Genomic DNA, 21,095 nt, shown 5'->3' with positions numbered 1-21,095 from the left:
TGCTTAGGTTAATCATTGATGGATGCACAATTAATTTCTCCTTAACTCTGTTTAATTTTAGAGGCAATGATGATCATGAGTAAGAGATATGGCTATCTGTCTTTGAGAAGTTTTAGTGCTTCACTTACCAATCATGTGGTTTGCAACATGAACTTGGATATCCCATTCATTGTAGAAAACCATCTGACATTTGATGCACTGGTAGGTCTTCTTCTAAAGAAACAAGGGTAGATAAAATTTACTGAAACATGCAATTGGAACCATTTCATCGTAACTCAAAATACTGAGTTTAAAGTGGTCATTTAAAGCTCTCCAGCAGTGTTTTCATTAAGGCTTAATTACTAATATTAAACAATAACACTCTGCAGTTCTGTAGTACCTTTTATCTGAGTTTCCTGACAACTCTGTAGACATGATTGGCTTTTTCAGCCTTTTAACTCCATTGTCAGACCAGGAGTGCTAAAACACCAGCTTTACATTCACGGAAAGCAAAATGCCATGAGGATATATGGGATGTGATCCAAACAATGCTGAAATCAACGTGAATCCTTCATTTTATACCAACAGATTAGGCCTACTACAGAACTGGGGAGAAGACAAGAGCAGAACACAGAAATCGGAGACCCGCTTCTCCCTCATTCTCCACTGGGCTGCAGAACCTCTTCCGCACCGCACATTTTCAATGGTTGGTCATCTTCGACATCTTTCAAGGAGGGAAAAACCCCTGCTAGTCTCGACAAATGGCTACTGTGACCGGGCAGTTGCTTCAGTATCTATTGGCAAAGCTGCGCTAAAACTGGGAAGGCTGTCTGGAAACCAGCCAGAGAGCAATCCTTCTGGCCACATCAGATTGCGCCTGACTTAAAAATCATTGTGTGTACAGATCAAATTTCATTATAAACCAGGAAATGTATTACTCTGCTTTCTTTCATGCACAGGAAAAGTTTTGCATTTATGTCTTGGTGTCTTTCAAAAAAGATCTGCTATTTCATTTTTCTACAAGGTATATCACTCATCCAAGACATTTCAACATCCTAAGAATGTGTTTGTAGTTTCTATTATTATTTTTCCTGACCTGAACTGGCCAGAGATTCAATATTGGAAAGCACTGCTTTAAAAGCTAAAACTAAAGAGTATATTCGAAAGTAAGATTTTGGTTTTTCATCATAAGACTTAAAATCTGCAGTTATCCAGGCATTTAATGAGACAAGTCAGATTCATAAAATTATTCAACTGCATAATTGTAGTATCAAGGACTTAAGTCCTAAGGTAACAGTCCTGGAGAGCTCAATTGTTGTTTTGAAGATGCAACGAAGGCAAGGTAAGCCCTGAACTGCCACATCAAGGCACTAGCTCAAGAGACACGTATCTTTCTGTACAGCCACAGGCACCTTGCCTACATCAGCAAAAAAGAAAAGAAAACAAACATATTTTTTAAAGAATGTAAAGTCACAAAAAGCTGGCACAAATGTAGTAAAATTGCAGATTGCATATATATTAGTTGGGGGAGAAGTAGGGTTCAATGGATAATGCGCATCAAAAATACAGCCTGTCCTGTATATATTCAACTTCTGAAGAGTGTTATGCAGCTGGTATATCAATTTAAGAAAAAAAAAAAGTGGTTTTTGTTTTTTTTTTCCCTGACTCTAAACATTTTTAAAGACTTGCTGGATTTGCTACCAGCATCTAAATTCAGATGCCTTGTCCCAGACAGATAAAGTGCCCATTCATTAAGTACCTTTCTACTTCAAGCCTATAGGCAGGAATATTACTTTTGAAACATATATCGTTTTTTCTTACCAAGTTAACTGAAAAATTAGTGACTAACCAAAGCCAGCTCTGAAATTAAGTGTTCCTGTGGGTTCCTCTTTACAAATCTCCCATTGCTTCTCATACACAGAGGCTATTTTAATTTTCTTGATGACAATAACAAATTCGTTGCATGGCTTCTCAGTGGAAACAATCATAAGCCTTTTTTTCCCCCTGTTTTTCATTTAAATCAACTTTAGCTTTCTGAAATGTAACCAAGTTAGATACTTATGTAGACAAATGGAATCAATGAGCACCCAGAAAACAAAGCTGCTTTGACTCAGTTTAACAGTTACGATCTGTAAAGCCTGCTGTTCTAAAAGATACAACACTTCTCTTTCCTGTTTTTCTGACAATACTGGTAACATTGGTAGAAATCCAGATTTAGTCAAAGGATTTCCTCTTATATGTTGGTAAATTTAACCTTACTGCATTACATCTAGGTCTATCAAAGACCTATAAATAATGACAGTCACGATCAATGATTTATTATGATAAGCTCTTTACAAGATGCTTTTTGATGCTGACATATAGAACAACAATACTACATAAATAACAATCACTCTTCTCTTTTTTTAAAACATAGTTTCCCTTTAGAACTAGTTAGAATATATTTCTTACTCCCTGATGACTGGCACTATATATTGTTTATTAGCATACCCCTAGCATTATTCCTGATATGTGACTTTGTTCAAAAACAAAGAAACATAAACTTAATGGCTGGTCTTTTCTCTTGTTAGCACAGCAATGCAGAGTGCATGTCAGGAATTGTCGGCAAAATTATGACTGATGTACATAATAACAACACATACAAAGGTTGGGAATTTTTTGAAGCCTAATGCCAAACAATAAAGTCATTTGACAATAACAAAAAATAATAATTTACTAGCAGTTACTAGCCTCTTCAAAAACATCTGACATATTTGCAGAATCACACACAGAGGTTTTCTTTTCATCATGAAGGGAAGAATGTTTTTGTGACTGCTGCTTGATCAAACACTAGCTCTTTTTTGTTTCTGAACATATTCTAAAATGTCGACATCAACTTTTATTAGCTCAACACACAGTCATCTCAAAGTGTCTAAACTTGTGCATGGTTAAGTTTTTATTTTAAAAGCAAACTCAGTAAATTCCATTTACTCTTAGATTTTCAAAGCGATCAAACCCAGTCATTTTCACACCACGCTGAACAAAAACCACATACTTATTTCCATATGTTTTGCATTCTACAGAAGCCCTTTTCCACTGCAACCTACAGTTAGTCCCACAAGCTTTGTCAGAACCATGGGACTTGCACCTGTTTAGTGGAGCTGCTGGGTTCTGGCTAGTCCCAATTCCCTACTGGGGTGAGATCCAGGGGGAGACCCAGCCCCTCCTCACTCTGTGTTCCCACAAAAGGGAAACTTCGGCAATAAGACAAAAATGAGCCCTAGGGTATTGCAGCTCTGTTTTCCTTTCCTGGATAGCTGGGGAAGAAGCCTTGCAGCACTTGTGTAACACAACACAGGAGAAAAATTGTCATGACTCAAGGAGGCATTTATAGAATCATAGAAACATTTCAGTTGGAAAAGACCTTCAAGATCATTGAGTCCAACCGTTAACCTAACACTGGCTCTAAACCATGGCCCTAAGAACCTCATCTATGCATCTTTTAAACTTCTCCAGGGATGGTGACTCCACCACTCCCCTGGGCAGCCTGTTTCAATGCCTGACAACCCTTTCTGTGAAGAATTTTTTCCTAATATCCAATCTGAACCTCCCCTGGTGCAACTTGTGGCCATTTCCTCTTGTCCTATTGCTTGTTACTTGGGAAGAAGAGACCAACACCCTCCGTGTTACAACCTCCTTTCAGGTAGCTGTAGACAGCCATAAGGTCTCCCCTCAGCCTCCTTTTCTCCAGGATAAACAGCCCCAGTTCCCTCAGCTGCTCCTCATCACACTTGTGCTCCAGGCCCATCACCAGCTTTGTTGCCCTTTTCTGAACTTGCTCCAGCAATTTGAATCTCTCTTGAGTGTCTCCGGCCCTTTGTGATAGAAGATGGCTCCACAGAGGGAGCAGCATGGTGCTGTGAGAGCCACTCTTGCCTTGCCTTGCTGCAGCTATTCAGAGCGAGGAACCCTGGCTGAGCTCCCTGCCCTTCTGCCTGAGTCACCTCTGCCCACAGAGGGCTCAGCAGGACAGAGCAGACACCCAGGCCTTGCTGATCCAGCTCACAGCCCAGGGCACACCAGCCCCACATAATGATGAAGGGTAGACAGCTGGGGGCACTTCCACCCTCACCTGCCACCACTGCATTTGCCAGAGGACACCTGGCAGCCTCCTGTGAGAGACAGAAACATGACATCTTTCCCATTCTCTCCTTCAAACACACAAAAAAAAGCAGACGCACATTCCTTGTTACAGAATAATTTCATACCAGCAACAGTGGGTGGGCCACAGAAGACCCTTCCCAGTGCATTTCTATATGGACTCAGGCAGGGCCAGCATTGCATTGGAGAAGCCATACTGCACTCTCAACTGTGCCTTGTTGCAAAACTTCCAAAGATTTGCTCCTAGGAGAGTGACACATACATTATCAGATGGGATTAGGAAAGTGGTTTAACTTTTTCCTTTTATTTCTTACATTATTGTAGCCTCATATTTTCATGAAAAACTCTTCAATAAACAAGCCCACAAACCTTCACTAAACCCCCTCCTGTCAAGAACCTGTGTCAATTTCTTTCCTACATGCTGAGCGTAAATATGAGGCCAAGTCATTCCTGGGGGCATTCAAAATTGTTGTTGAAGAATAACTGCTTGGACTAGGTGTCCCACAAGAGCACTGGGCAATCTGGTTGCCTCTTGCATTCCTGTTCGTTTGCATTCGTGTTTTCAGAACCAACTTAAAGCCTTCGGGCTTGCAAAGCTTTTCTGTGACTGCCTTTAATGAGCTTTGGACTGGATCTTCGATGCAGGCAGAGCATACACGTTTCTCTCTAACCTTTTGAATAATTAATGTCATCTAGACCTTTAATTATTATCTTGATCCTCACTTGTCACTTCACAGTTTTCAGAATTTCTTTTCTATAAAGGTGCCCTAAGTGTCCAAGTTATATCAAATGAGGCTTTGCTGCTTTTATAAACGTCCCAAGAATATGGTCTTTCAACTGGTACTTCAATTCTGTGTCCAGAATTGTATTTGCTTTTATAAACAAAGTAAACCGACTAATAAATACCCTACTAGAGGACTGACAGTTGTATTGAGAAATGAAGAAGATCCTTCTGTGTAGTCTTCCATGCCCTGTGACTGTTGAAGGTTTCTACTCCCCAGCCTCATTATATTACTTGAAAATGAACTGCATATGCTACTTATCTGCCCATGCTCCACCTCCTTGTCAAAGTCATTAAGAATTTTATCACCTGCCTATTTTGTTCTGACATTTCCCCAGTTTTGTACTATCAGGGAATTTCATCACCTTACCACTTATTCTTTCTTCCAGACTACTGATATGCTGCATAAATTCAGGAAAATTGGTGCAAATAATGATTCTTAAGGCTTTCCATTATTCACACCCCTCCAACCTAACCTGCTTCAATTCACAAGACTCCTATGCTTTCCATACCCAAGCCAGTGTTTCTTTTCTTTTTTAATCAAAGAAAGTACCTCTCCCTATGCCATACTTATTCACTCAACAGATTAGTCTTTTGTGCTATACTGTTTCAAAAGCTTTGCTAAAATCCTGGTAAATCATGTTTATAGGCTTCTCTGTCAGCACTTGTGGCTACTCTCTCACAATACTCTTTATTGAAAATTTTAAGCACAATCCTCCCTTTGTGAATCTTTGCCCTCTATCCTTCATTAAATCCAAACTTTCTAGGTGTTCTTCTATCATGTCTTTGATTAGCCTTTCTCTCATGTTCCTCACTGTTTAAATCAAGCTCACAAACCAGTAAATTCATGCATAATCCTTACATCCCCAGTTAAGTGTCTATTTAGTAGACTTTTCCCAGGCTGTTGATACCTCTTCCTAAAGGACTAAATTTATCTGTTTAATGTTTCTTTTTATCTTCAGCTCCTTTCTCTGAGAATTTTGGGATGGGTATTTTTCTGTGTTTGTGAGTCACTTTCCGTATACTATATTCCATTATATTATGCCTAAACCATACTTCATTTTTCTCCATGGGGAGGATATGCCACAAGCTACACGACAAAGCGTTTTTTTAACAGTATTGGTTTCCTTGATTACATATACCATTTCTATATCTCCTGTATCCCACTTTTAACTGAATACTTGTTCCCTACATGAGAACTCACCAAAAATATGTCTTATAGCTTCTAATGTAGCATATTCCCTCTTTTCTGTATAGGCTTGCAGGCATCCCTAGTTTATTCTGTACTCCTTTCAGACCTCTCCTGCATGCACCACCAAAAATGGCTTTGACGTGTACCTGTTAACCTAACAGTAACCTCCTGTTTACAACTAGGTACACTGATTACCCTTGTCACACCAGTGAAGGGGACTTTAAGGCTTTTTCCAGTCGGTTTCAGCACAGACCGGGGGCATGGATCAATGACATGGCTGAGACAATCTGCCGCTGCCAAAAGAGAGATGCCAAACCTCCCACATCCTCCTAATCCAATCCCCCTAAGCCTTCAATCACAGTTTCCCTCACATTAAATCCAGGGTGGAGCTAATTCAACCTGTTAAAGCAACAGAAAGGTAACCTGACAAGAGAAAGTGAGTATCTTTCAACAAATCAAAAACAAGTTAAAACTTACACACTAACTACAGCACCTTGCCAGTACTAACTCCTAACGCTGCTAGCTGATTTTTTACGTTGTTATTTTACTAAGCGTTTGCAGTGTGCTTGGCCCTGCATGAGGCACAAGAGCAACCACAGTCCCAGCCTATTTGTCCATTTAGTCATTTTTCATCATAGCTCAGATTATTTTTGACAGTACCTTAACTGAGGATTTCTTTTCTATCTTCCTGGATGCTTACTTTGTCAGCCTTAAGCTCTAAAAAAACTAGGCATATGTTAGCAAGTTTCACTGCATAGCTAGCTATTTATCTTGCTTATGGGGCACTGTCATCTTGCATTTTTTTTGGACTGACTAATTGCTAACTCTTCTCATTGCTCACACAACACCCTTTAATTAGTATTTCCTGATTGCTTTTAAAAAGCAATGAAGATTTTTCCATTCTTCTACTTTAGTTTAGCAGGGCCTTAAGTTTAATGGGGTCTGAGTGCACATGCCTAGACACAGAATACAATCAATCCCATAAGGTAAGCGAACAAAAAAATGGAGAAAAACATTTATTTTTCTAATTTATTTCATTATGGTTACTTATTGCTTTAATATTCAAAATGAATTAAGGCAGAAATACACCTGTTCATCCTAGCAGTCCTTCCTTCTCTACTCTGCTTGAAGATTTTGTCTGCTGTTCTGTCTTTCACCTTTACATTCTGGATTCTGCATTTAATCACACCTGTCTTCAATGTCTCTTAGTTACAAATCTTTCCTTCCCCTGGCTGATGAAGTACATTAGCTCACGTCTCACATCCCCATGCAGAAAGAACCACATCTTGCAACACTTAAAAATTGCATTGCTTCTCTTCGAGCTCTCTAATACTTCAAAACTCTCTAAGTCTTTGAAACTCAGTAAAGAAGTGAGGTACCTGCCGTGAAAGTGACTCTAAAACCTGGCAGCACGTGGCTGTATATTTATTTTCTCTCAATTGCTTTGTATCAGGTTCACATAGTTCAGGTGTACAAATGGCTTTAAGGACTGTGAATTTGATTTGGGATCTGAAAAACAAATAAGCGTCTTTCTGTTTTTCTGTCCTAGGGCCTGATCCTGGTTGAGGCTGAGCACTGAGCACTGTAAGTGTATGTGCTCAGTGCTCAGGAATCTGGGGCTGACTATATCAGAAACCAAACTTTCTGTCAGCATCCCCATCTCTTTCCGTGTCCTTACATCACACTTAAAATCAAAGGCAGCTGACAGTCTGCGACCCTCTGAAGCCAGAGAGCTGCTAAGCCATCAAGAGGCATCCTAACATTCAGCATCTTGGTACTGGAGCAGCTGCGTGGCTGTGGACACAAGGAGAAACAACGATTCAGACTGAGCTGATAATTTTGAAGATAACATGGCATCAAAGCACAGGCAGCAGAGCATGACTTGGCAGGTCTGAGATGCAAAAAGCTGATATTCTGAGTAAGCTGATAGACTTCTTTCTTTTTAAAGTTGCTTTTTTCCCTTTGTTTAAAAAAAGGCATACTGAGACAGGCTGTCGTGCAATAAAGCCACTACTTTCTTCACCAACAATCAGCAACAGATGTAGCCCAATAAAATTAATAGTTTGCAAGTACGCACAAGAGAATACTCTTTTGTCTCTTTTTTCCATCACAAATTTTGTGAAAGCTCTCTAGATTTTAAAAGAAAGGCAATATCGGGGGCTTTTTATATACCTTATTTGGTTTGAGTTAAACACTAAAACTACTTTTCTCCCACACTATGCAAAATCAGTGCTGATTAATTTCACTTTCCAAAGTGTGACTCAGGACCCTGCCCTTAATTGTCCACTTTCGACTCAATCTTTATTCCTACAGAATTCTATGCTATTTCTCTCCAAGATAATTTAATCCTATGAAATAGAACTTGTGCTCAAAAAATATGCAATATTAATATTAATGCACAAACAGAAATATATTACTCATACATAATATATAAGAAATTAATTTTCACTTAAGTATCAGGAGAAGGATTAAACCCCTTAGATCCTTCTCATGCAATTAGCTCTGCACTTGGGGAAGTCAATGGGACTTCACAAATGAAGGATTCACACCGGCAAGTCCGGGTTTTCATGAAGGCTTGCCTACACTACAAAATATGCCACAAACAGAGTTCTACAATCATACTGCTGTAATTATAGTACTACCCCGTATGGATACTCTTAGGCCACATCAATGTTAACAAATACACTGGTAGCATCTGAGCTGGCACACAGCTGCTGACACTGCAATGATGCTTGACTGCGTGCCCAGTTGGAAAAACCTCCGTTGGGGCAGCACAGCTGCCCAAGGAAGAGGCGTACTAGCAAAACCAACTCTGTGCCGAGCCAGTCTTCAGTGCTACCCACAACGATTGGTGCCCACCCGTTTTTCCTGTGAAGAAGTACTTGGTTTCCTCTAAGAGAATTAAGGGAACTTCCCAGAATTCACTCTGCCCCATTTAATAATCTTTTACTCTCATTTTACTTCTTAAAATTCCAGCAGTTCCTCTTAGGTACATCCTGTAATAAGCTCTTTTCTTTTTGCATGGGGCTTCAGTCTACTATTTCTCTACCAGAAAAAAAGAGATTGCAGGATTTGTTTCAGAAGCAGAATATCATACTTCTAGGTTTGCAGGGTTTCAACCAGTATCATATGGACTACCAGCTGTGAAGAAGGGAATGCAAGAAAACAGAGGAGTTATGGTTAAGACAGATAATTCAGGAAAATCAACAGGCAATGCAGACATTCCCTGACCAGGCCTATGAAAGAAGCACCAAACAACAGAACAAGGTCAATTGCAAGTTGGCCACTATCAGTGATGGCGGCAAGTTTTTTGTATGCAGACAGCCATGTTCCTGTAGTTTGGCACTGAACCTATTCCAGGCACCAGAGCAAAAACCGAAAAGAGGACTGTTGAAGCAGTGGGAAAACAAGTACGAAAGGAAATCTGGAAGCCTGGAGTCTCAGATCATTCTTTGTTGGTGAACCACCCTGTTTCCTATTGGAAAATGTAGAGAGGAAGAGATGGCTTTCCAGATATGAATAGCCATTAGATGTGCCTTTTGGCACAGAATGTTGAATCTGGACAATAGGTAAGAAACAGAGTATGTCTATCCCATGCAGGATACCAAAACTGTTGAAGCATGATCAAATAGGACAAATGGCCTTCTCTCTTACCTCCCACCTTGTTTTTGAGTACACAAGCAGCAAGCAACTTTTAAATGGCTGTATTTGTAAGTGGCTGTATTTTAAAACCACTCTTCAGAGGCATTTCACAGACATCACGAATGACCAATGAATTCATATGAGGTTTTCATCTTGAGGAATTCAGGCCTCTAATAAAAATTGCAAGACAGGGCTTTTTCCCCAGTTTTGCACATTATTACTGTTAGGCCTGTACTGAGATGCTCAGTATCAGAAGAGGCCTCACCCTTTTATTCCCTGACATATGAAGCCATATCCTAGCAACAAAGGTTTAACCATCAAGGAAGAAAAGGATGACATCAACATACATCTGGTAGACAGGCCCAAAGGATGGCAGAAACCACAGCAACATAGAATGGTTGAGGTTGATCTCTAGGGGTGCTCTGGTCCTGCCTCCTTGCTCAAGCAGGGCCACCTGGAGCCAGATCATGTCCAGATAGCTTATGAGCATCTCAAAGGCTACACAACCTCTCTGAGTAACCTGTGCCAGTGCTCAGTTACCTCCACTGCAAAAGTGTTTCTTGACATTCAGAGGGAACCTCCTGTGTGTGAGTTTGCGCTCACTGTCTCTTGTCCTGAAATGTCCCATGGTGAGGATGTATGTTAGCAGGAGACACATTTCTGCCGTTATATTCAGCGGAATACACTATACAATACAACAGGTCACCCATTATACAATAGTTTGTAATACAATGCAGGAAATTGAATAAATGAAACATGGGTTTGGAAGGAGAAAAAAGTACCTAAGAGTTTTGAACAATCAGGCATAAGATCAATTACCAGCCATCACAGAGCTATGGGAAGTCAAAGAAGAGGACTCTTTAACAAGATGGTACATATCGGGTGGTTCATGTATGTTCATTTTGTACAGCTTCCTGAAACAAGCAGTACTGAGGGTACATATCCATTTTAAATTAATGGTTAGCCCATTTTATTTCCCTGATGACAGAGTAACAGATTCGGATGTTACGTTTGTTGTATGAGACAAATAAGACACGCATTACATATAAGAACTTTATTGAGCAGTGACAAAAAACACTTCACAAAACATTTACAGTCACTTAAGAAGTTGGTCTGTGAGCACCACAAAGAACAAATCATGGTTTCTTATAGCTTCATTTCTTGTGACTGATCGACTTTTGCATAAAAACCAGGTGTGAACTTCAGTTAAAGCCATCTTCCTGGTTTGGATGGTTCTCTAAGAGGCCTCTTTCCTATCGGGATGCTACCACCTGCCGGGTGACCTGTCTTCCTAAACATTGCAAAAACTTTATAGGCTTTGAGATTCCTACTCATCTATGAAGTTCTGCTTGAAACTGCCCAGGAGTAGCCCAAAAGTAATAGAGGGAAGATAGAACTGTCTAGAGGTATGCAAATCAGCATATAGAGAACATGCCATGATTTCCCATGTGTTGTTCCTAAAGATAATGAGGCTAGAAAAGTAGTGGAAATTTCTTGTGTTTTCTACCCATTTCTGAGGTCAGAATACACATACTCATCACTATTCTGGTTTTGCACTGGGGCTGTGCAGAAGGGAAATCGTGGCATGTTAGCCTGGTTGCTTGGCCTGCAGATACATGTACAGGGAAAGCCCCATGAAGACAGCAGGCTGCACAGCTGACCTGCTAAAGTATACATCTCAGGAGGGTTTGTCTCATAAAAGCTTTGTTGAATCTACATTTGCATCTCTACACAGAGATGCTTAGGGTCTTCATCCACACTCTTGTGTCCCTCTCCAGTTCTGCCTTTCTTCTAGCAGGCATTTCCCCACACTGCATTGTTTCATGGAAATCTTGGTTTGGTGCTCTTGAAAACTTTGGAGAACATGTTATCCTTTCTTCCTCTCATGCAAAGTCTTCCAAAGATGTGAAGAAGGTGCCTCTCCAAATTCCCCACCTGATGCCTCTGACAAATAACAAGACAAACAGCATTAGATTTTAATGATCAGTGGACAGGAAAGTAAGAAAACTCAAAACAATTATCTCTCTTGCTTCTGTTTAGCAGCTCCCAGCCAACACATGGGCTTCCTTTACAAACTGAGTTCACGGTGTGCATGAGAAAGTGGGAAGTTTGCTGCTTAACTTTGTTAAAATTTAAAGCAACAGGTTAATAAATAACACCACCCTTGTTAAATTCAGAGAGGACTCTGTGTGATAGCTTACTACTGAAAGTGTGAAGACAAAAGAGAAATGCTTAAGCCTGTATCTTGTCAGCCAGTCCATGGTAACGGTACTACCAGAAATCAGAGCGTAGCATAATATGAAGGTGGCGTACTGTGGCAAGAAAAACAGGGTAGCCCATCCTAAAAATACATGTGGTCACATATTAAACAATACCTTCCTGAAAACAATGTCAAAATGATGCAAGAAGAAAAAAAGGTATTTTTAGTGAGCTCATTCTGAAACTCCAGAAGCAGAAAATATGTTTGCCACAGATTAGTTCCACAAACTATTTCAAAGCCAAATCTTTGTATCAGCAACAAACCTTCTGTACCTTTTTCTGTCCCCAAATCCAAAATCCACCATGAAAATCACTTGTTCTGGGCCTGGATTCACTGACAGAAAACACAAGGCACTACTTCTAATGTTTACATTACAAGTTTATGTGCTTATTCATAAAAATCCTGCAGTCAGAATGATCAGCTTGGATTGCTGAGGAGGAGGATTATTTTAATTTCTTTATGTATTTCAATTAAATGCATGACTATTGATTTCAGTGCATTTTTTCAGTTAAAAGCACAGTGATTTATGTTGTTTAAATGCTATTGCCTGCCCTGCCAAAAGCACGCATCTGGGAATATTTCTGGGTTGCTCACAGTCTTTTCTCTTTTCTTTCCGCCTCTGTTTGCCAGTACATGCTGCTGAAACAAACCAGCTACTTCAAAAGGCAGTTCCTGCTTTCTGTCCTTATAAGTCTGGCAATGTTTTGAGAAGGGGGGAGTAATAGTAAGAGAAGAAAGGTAGATTCAGGGCCCACAAAAAAAAACAACAGAAAATAATGTAATGATAAAACAGTACACCTACCGGAGCTCCATTCTTTCTCCCAGGGTGATACCATTTCTGGATTCATCTGAGGTTGGATAAGTTGAGTTTCAAGAAGCCACCAGTTCGCTGCAGCATCTGAATTCTGTGACCCCATCTCCACAAGCTCATTGTCAGCCTACGCTTTCATGGCTCCTTCCAGAATGGTGCTGTGATGTGCCCGGTGTCCCCTGCTGTGACATGCCCCTCCTGGCATACAGCTCTGCACAACCACAACAGGACAGAAGAGCAGCCCCAGATTCACACTGACTCTGTTCTTCAGCTGGTGTGACAGAGTTGCCAGTTCTCTCCTTTGTCCAGCACTGCTGATACTCTCTGCTATAGTGAGTTTCTGCAAGTCTTTTGCAACACCTAAACAAGCATCTTTATTCCTGCAGTAATTTGGCAGTGTACTTGCACTGCTCCTTCTCCTCTCAGGACCAGAAACCCCAGAGTGTTCTTGTATTATTAATGAAGGACTGCCTGCATTGCCACAGGTAATACAGTATTCACATGAGCTTCACATTCATGGAACAAAGTGATATATAGCTTAAGCTACTTACAGAAGTAATTATGCTTGCTGAGCATCTACTGTGGAAGTTACCAACAGGACCCCAAACCAAGTGCAGTTGCACATATGGATACACTAGCATAAGTTAGGTTTTACCAATAAACTGTTGGTGTAAGCTGAAGTCTATTTACTCCTTCCCTCCCAGCTAAGCAATTAACAGTATAATTATTATTGTACAGTTACACTGCTATGATTCTGCATGTACAGGAGTTGTGAAGCTCAAGAAGTGAGGGCACAAATTCTGCTGAGTTCTCTCAATAGGTGTATGACAGCAGACTAAGGAGGAGCAGGAGAAGCAAGGCTCCACAGGTTTTCCTGAACATGGCTTTTCGTCTTTGAAGTGCTTTACAAAAAATGTATTGTAATTAAGCATGGAAACACACCTTTCAGGAACTATCACTCTTATTTTCTCAATAACGAAAATGAAGCAGAGATGTTCAAGTCGAATTGTCCAAGTCAACAACGCAAATGAGCGATAGAAAAGGGACTGATGTCTAGTTCCCAATTCACTATCATATCAGACCTTGTTCTACACTTTTGAATATTACCTATCACCAAGATTATTATCCTTGCCTAACAGTGTGTTTGCAATAATTCAAGATCTTTACAAGAAATCTACTACCTGAATTCAGCATCTCATTAAGCTCAAAGAATAAGTTACAGATTACAATTTTAAAGCTCTTCCAATAGCTAGTTATCCACCTTCTGCCTGTTTAAGTCTGTTTGATAGCTTACGGGTACTAAATTCAGCAGTACAATTGACTTAATGAGTTCTGACCTATTCCTTGAGTTGTTGTAACTGATGATGAGCACTGCCCATCATTTCCCATCCCAACTAAAAGGTAACTGTCAGTGAAGATGACTCCAGTCACCCTGTTTCTCTTAGCGATCAGGGTGAGCTCAGCAGGTGACAGCTCAGCTGATGACATTAAACCATGTTCAGGTAATTGCACCCTATCACATTACTGAATACAGGCAAAAAAAGCAAGTTTTCTAGTTCAACCATGAGAATTCTCGGCAAAGAAGCCAGAAGTGACTTTTTTAGTGTTATCTTTTATCTTAAAAAGGTATTTTCTAGTACTTTTACCATAGTAATCCATTACTGAGTAACAAGGGCTATTCAGCACTATTAATAGTCTGACAACTAGTCTCCATATTTTTCTTGCCTCAGGAATTAAATGTTCTTTATATAAAGGTTAAAATCTCAAACCATGTGACTCTCAATAATGCAAATTAAACCTTTGCTCCTTAACATTATGATATTTTATTTTTTGTTGTTGAAAATTTCCCCAAAATAACATGTTTAAGTAGCTGTCTTCAACATCCCATTTAATTCAAGAAATATCCTTCCAGTGGAGTAGCAAAGCCACTGACTAATAACAAATTTTAGAAATCCAATTTTACTGTTTGTGTTATATGCTTATGTTTTCACTTCTCTCAGCCTGGACATCCAATCTACAGTGTTAAACATTCGTGTATTACCACTTTCAATTTTGATTCTCATTGCTATAATGCTTGCGTTACTACCAGCTGAATCCAGTAATATCTGTTAAAAAAAAAAATTATCTTTCAGGGTTTTACAAACACGCATTTATGGCTTCCAGAAGTACTAATGCTCTGTCAGGAACCTGATAGTTTTGCGCTTCCCATGAGAAAGGAATCTGAAAGTCTAGGTTACTTATGTGGAGACTAGAACCGTAGACACTGAAAAATCAGTTTACACACTCTGAAGGGGGACAGAGGGGAAATGGTGATTTGAAAGTAGGCAAATGCTATTCACAAATGTTGCTGTATTTAAAAGGCTTTTTCATTCTAAACACATTTGTAAAAGAAAAATCAAAAGGCTTAAAGAAAGGAACATGATGCCAACCAGAAGAAGACATAAGAACTCTGATTACATTTGATTCAAGTACAAGAAGATTCACCAGTGGCACTGAATGTAACTGACCTTATATCACCAACAAAGGACCGCCAGATCTCTTTTTGTCTGGTTTTCAAGGCAAGCTAATAACATCTTATCATGGTAACTGTCTGGACATGCATGATTCTGATTGTGCTTAAGGTAGCAGGAACTGGCTTCCAACATGACTGGGGAGATTTCAAGTAGTCACTTGGGGAAAGATGACAGAAACAGAAACCAGGATTGCCCTGCATCTGACGAAAACATGCAGCTGGCAATCCTGTAGTTCTCATACCTTCGACCTGTGGCTCTCCATCCAACAACCTGCTCCTTCCATAAACTCCGCACCACATCGCATTCCCAAAGTGTCCCCCACCACAGCACATTTTGAGGACTGGAGATGCAGAAGTCATGAAAGCACAGGGCCCTTCCCTGGCAGATACCTTCTGCCTCATACTTCACCTTCGTCTCCCAGCTCTGCTTCCCTCTCAATAGCACTCCAGCCCCTGTGCTGCTTCAGTGGCCTTCTCCCAGCCTGTGCCCAGATATGCTCTCAGTAGCTCCACAGATCCTTACCTCTTGGCCCATGTATCCTTATGTATCTCCCTTCCTCCCTCTCTACCTCCCTCCTGCCCTCCAGGTTGCACAACACTGTTGGATGACAGGCTGAGATTTCGTACCCAACAGATGGGCTCACAAACAGGGAGCGAGGAAGGTGGTGGGAGAGCAGCAGCTCTCTAGCCACAGGGTATCCACACACATTCACAGCAATGGGTTGCACCAGGCTTGTACCTTACAGGTCAAGAGCTTTCTTAAAACAAAAGCTAGTATTTCTTATCATTTCTTTGTGCTGTGTTTTTAGGCTTCCTGAACTACAAGAGGTCACTATGCAAGATACCATGCCTAAAATATTAACTCTAAGACATTGTATTGATAATATTTCTGAAGATAAAACAGATTCCCTTCTCTTGGTACATTACCCCTCTATGTTCCCGTATACAGGTGTTATTACTTGGTCACTGGTGACTGAGGAAGTAGATGAGGTTTTTCAAGAGTTTTGACCCCTTTTTTTTTTGTGTTTTTTCTTTTTTTTTCCGAAATATGTATTTACTTTTTAAGTGATGCTGCATGAATGGGATTTCAGTCATCAGGTGGTAGGTGTTTCAGTGACATCAGAATGTTGTTCATCAGGAAAGGAAAGAGAAACACAACCAGGAATTGCATCCAAAGGACTGATTTCTCAATTTACCTTAGGCTAGCATTGCACTTCTACTTAATCAAAATATGCCATAAGAGGGGAAAACGAATGTCTACAACACAATTTACCAAAAAAAACCCCTCAATTTGCTGCTCACAAATATTTTTTAAAAATCCACCCCTTATGCCAGCATTTTGGCTCACTGTATTCTACTCCTCTGTCATTAATGCTCTCTGCCGTAAGCACAACTCCTAGCTGGGGATTCCAACGCATAAGGGAGCTAGGATAAGATTCCAGATCTCAGTTGTGCTGGCATGAAGATAGGTCTCCTCAGTGATGCAGAGGACAATATCCTAGGGAGACTGGAATTAGTCCTATTCCGTACAATTCAATCCAAGATGTAAGGCATATCAAGAAGAAAGAAGTTATTAGGTAATGGCTACGGATGGAAATGTAACATGGTTCAGCCTAAGCGTTTCATGACAAGTGACAAGACAGCTTGAAAAAAGTGGGATATTTTCCAAAAGGATGGAAGGTGTCAAGAGCAAAGAAAAAAGGGTTACCTCTTCAGTTTGGGAGGGGCTGATTCTGGGCATTGGAGATACTTGTGGTGTTTTCAGCTGTGTACTGTTGCTGTCTGGAACAAGCTCTCTGTGGATTGACTGAATGTGGTTTTGGAGTTCACTTTCTGATTCAAATTTAACATTGCAACTAGAGCATCGAGTCTTCAGTCCCCCTGCCTTGCTTTTGTTCTCAATGGAACTCAAGTTCTCATTTTGGCCCATGCCTTGTCTGTTACTGCTCGAAGGGATGTTGACATTTGGACTACCACTTTTACTGAGATTAACACAGCTAGCACACAGACCATATGGCAGACCGTTGATGTCAAGTTTCACTAAATCCTGTTTTGAGCGGAATTCCTTCAGGCAAGAAGCACACTTGTACAGTTTCTGGAGATGCTGCGCACGTCCCGTGGACTGCACGGCAGAACCGTTTCCAGTTTTCTGCATGTGGAACGTGCCGTGGATTTTCAGTTCCAGTGTGGAGGTCACAGTCTGCATGCACACCACACAGCGGAACCCTGTCAAGGAGTTCCTCAAGTCAGGGTGCATTTGGCAATGCTCTAAAAATTCCTCTTCGCTCTGGAGAGGCATCTTGCAAATCCTGCAGTTTCCAGTGTCCAGGCTCTTACTATGTGTGACCTTATGTTCAGTAAGAGTCAGAAGAGACGGAAACCGCTCGCCACAGATTGGGCACATATAATGTTTCACTGGTCCCAAGTGTGTCTGCATGTGCTCTCGAAGCCCATTTTCAGAGAAGAATGTTCGAGAACACACATTACACTTGTAATTCCCTTTAATGAGTTCAGCCTTTTTCTTTACTATGGCACTTTCTCCAGGTCGAATGTTGTGGTCTCGAAGCTGGTGATTTTGCAGGAGAGTCTCCATAGTATAAGCTGCTCCACAAATGTCACAGCCATACATAGGCTCAGATGTGTCCACATCTTCTTCGCTGCCATCGTGGCTGTTATGGGACTCCTGGCTATTTGTCAACAAGGTCTGGAGTTCCACTTCCTCCTTCTGAACCTGCTCAGATGCCCCATTCGTTCCACAGTTTGGAGTTTTTGTTTCAAAAACACAATGTTTTTCCCTTAAGTGCTTTTCCAGCAAGATGATAGCATGGAAAGCTTTGCTGCAGAACTTGCAGTTGTACTTCTTGCTGTGCGTAGTAATGTGACACTGCAGCTCCACCTCCGTACCAAAGGACTCGCCGCAGAAGATGCACTTGTGTACTTTGCCCTGGTTCTCCAGGTGGTTGTGTTTAACATGAAGCTGTAGGTCAGTCTCATTGCGGAAATCCCAGTTGCAAGACGTACATCTGTATACCTTCTTTTCATTGCTGTGCTTCACAGCCAAGTGTAGCTGAATGGAGACTTTGGAGTCAAAAACCTCTTGGCACAAAGTGCAGCGGAAGAACACAAACGTATGCATGTCCAGTAGGTGTTTCTGCAAGTCATCCACAGAAGTGAACTGCTTGTCACAACTTTCACAGATGTAGTAGGTTGAGGTGATCATGAAATGAATGGTAACATGCTTCAGCAGAGACTCCTGATTTGGAAATTCCTTGTTGCACTGAGGACAGGTCAGTTTTGGCAGGACAGTGTCAAGATGTGTTTTTAAATGAGTCTGAAAACCGTCCAAGGAAGTATACTTAGCACCACACTGATTACAAATATATTCACCTGCAGGACGAGGAGGAGCACCTCCAACTGCCTGCATCATCTTTAAAGAGGTCTGCTCAATGGTTACAGGAGATAAGGGACTCATGGCTCTGGATTTTTTTCCATTGTGGATGTAATTCAGGGCCAAAGGAATGTTCTTATGGTTCTCCTTGATATGCTTGTTCAGTTTAAGAACACTATTAAATATTGGAGAATTTGTACAGTACGAACAAGAATACACTTCCACCACTGGATCTTTTGGGGTTCCAAGCACAGGGGAACCAAAACGGGAACTGCTAAGATCACAGTGGACTTGTCTAATATGCTCTTCCAGAGAAGAATCTGTAAGAAATCCCATGTAGCAATGGGGACAAAAGAATGCATTACTGTCCTTAGCAGCAGGGTTGGCAAATCCATGAGAACATCGAATGTGTTCCTGAAGTGTGTTGAGGTCGTTGAACACTTCAGAGCAGAAGTTGCACTGGTACACCATGGCAGGCATGGTAGAAACAATCAGTGCTGGGTCTGGAGCTTCGTGGACTTGCTTAAGATGTTCGTTCAGATTGTAGAGAGATGGCAATACCTCCAAACAATACTGACAGATATGGGCTTGTTCGGGTTTATCTAAATGCATAGTTTTCAGGTGTATCTGCAAAACTGCAAGGCTGGAAAATAACTGTTTGTTGCAATAAATGCAGCTATAGGTAACTTTTGGCTGTTTACTCGAAGGACCAGTGATATCTGGCACTTGCTGAGCTGCTCGCTTCCTTCCACGACCTTTTGGTATAGGGGGAGCCGTTTCCACCATGGTTGAACTATCCACCGAGAGATTGGAATCTGGAGTGGTGCTAGAGACTGAGGTGTAGCCCACAGTTACCAAAGACGGGCTGTTGCTGTGGTTGCACGACTCTGGCTGCTGGTGACTGTCCATGTGGCTGTACAGCTCCTCCACAGTATGAAAGTTCTCAGAGCAAATGCTGCATGAATTCTTCTTCTCACCATTATGAGCCTGCTCCATGTGATTCATCAGAGACGTTTCCTCTACAAAGAGTTCATGACAGTAAACACACTGAAGAGCAGATCGGTCTTCATTAGGGGAACACTCGGGGTGACATTCTGCAATGTGCTTTTGAAGATCTTCAGGAAAATCAAAGCCTTCTTCGCACTGACTGCATTTCTGAGTGTCTTTCATTTTCCAGTCCTCCATCCGGGAAGCGGACTGAGAGCCATCTTTGTTCCTCTCGTGGACCTGCATGTGACCGTGCAGCGAACTAGATGACAGGAACCCACGTCTACAAATGGCACACTTATATGGCTTGTTGGACGTATGAGTCTTTAAGTGAATTTTGAGATGATCGCTCCTTGAGAACGCTGCGTCACACTCACTGCAGTGATACTTCTTGTCTCCCGTATGAAGCTTTATGTGGCGGTCCCTGCTCCGTTTATGTTTGAAGAGACGACTGCAATACGTGCATTTGAAAGGGAGCTTGTCACTGTGACTTTGCTCGTGGTGCTTTAAGTAGCTGAGGCGACTGAACGATTTGTCACAAAACTGGCATGGATAGGGCAACCCTGGGCCTCCTTCCTCTTCACCAAAATCACAACCTTCTCCATGGCTCGGGGAAGTCTGGTCCTTGCTCGAAGGTGATGATGCTGGCCATGAGCAAGTGGGGTCATCCTCAACATCCACTCCATCTGAAATGAGAAAGAAACATGCCCACAAGCTTAATCCCTACAGTTCAAAGGAGACAGCAAATGCATATAAACAATGCAGAACTAAAACACATTAAACTCAGACTAGGATATTTCTCACACCCGTATTCAACAGCTTTAAGACCACATTTATTTTTATCAGACTGTAAAACATTAAAAGTTATTTAATAACTCTGTGCCTATATTACCTTTTTATTGCTTTTTTATCATTCTTTCTAAGTTGCGGGATATGTATTATACATTGACAACTTTATTAAAATGCAGATTTTAATATATTTAATGTTTCTTTTGTATCCATTGTAAAATGATTTGCATATTATGTGAGCATCGAAGAGTCAAAGAAAAGGAGAAAATATTACAGGAATGATTTAAAATTAATACAGTCAACCCACATGCCTAATATTTAATAAAAAGACGGTCCCTGCTTTGCCACAGGTTCTTTTTTTTCCCTTGAAGTTGCTTCTGAACACAGAAATCTTTTAAAAGCTATTACTGAGAGAGACTTTGGTGTTATTCTAAACAATAATAGGAAAAATTACAGGGGAGGAACAGGACAACAGTATAAACAGTGATGTTTGCCCTAATAAAGTACAACCAGATTTCTCCAGTAACGACACAATTCAGTTACTGAAAGCTGGCAGCTGGACCATTAAATGTTCAAAACAAACTAACAAACCAACAGCCAGGATCAAGGAAAAT

The 21,095-nt window shown here is 40.9% G+C and overlaps 1 protein-coding gene and 1 long non-coding RNA gene across 7 annotated transcripts in view; both read right to left on the bottom strand.

The window, feature by feature from the left end:
• ZNF521 (zinc finger protein 521) overlaps nt 1–21,095 on the bottom strand; it is a 235,116-nt gene that overhangs the window by 119,015 nt on the left and 95,006 nt on the right. For all 6 annotated transcript variants that reach the window (XM_082044778.1, XM_082044779.1, XM_082044780.1 and 3 more), the window contains 2 exons: nt 17,026–20,378; nt 129–213 (listed from right to left, as the gene is read on the bottom strand). In XM_082044778.1, coding sequence (XP_081900904.1) covers nt 129–213; nt 17,026–20,378 — 3,438 coding nt within the window. The remainder of the gene's footprint in view (nt 1–128; nt 214–17,025; nt 20,379–21,095) is intronic.
• Nucleotides 10,774–17,013, bottom strand: LOC309435971. Its single transcript, XR_014183259.1, has 2 exons — nt 12,797–17,013; nt 10,774–11,678 (listed from the first exon to the last, which is right to left on the bottom strand). It is a non-coding gene; the product is annotated as an uncharacterized lncRNA (long non-coding RNA).

This window comes from Streptopelia decaocto (genome assembly GCF_964273445.1).
Source record: "Streptopelia decaocto genome assembly, chromosome: 2".
Taxonomy (NCBI): Eukaryota; Metazoa; Chordata; class Aves; order Columbiformes; family Columbidae; genus Streptopelia; species Streptopelia decaocto.
The sequence above is the reverse complement of the archived record's forward strand: the minus strand, read 5'-3'. Positions and strand labels throughout refer to the sequence as shown.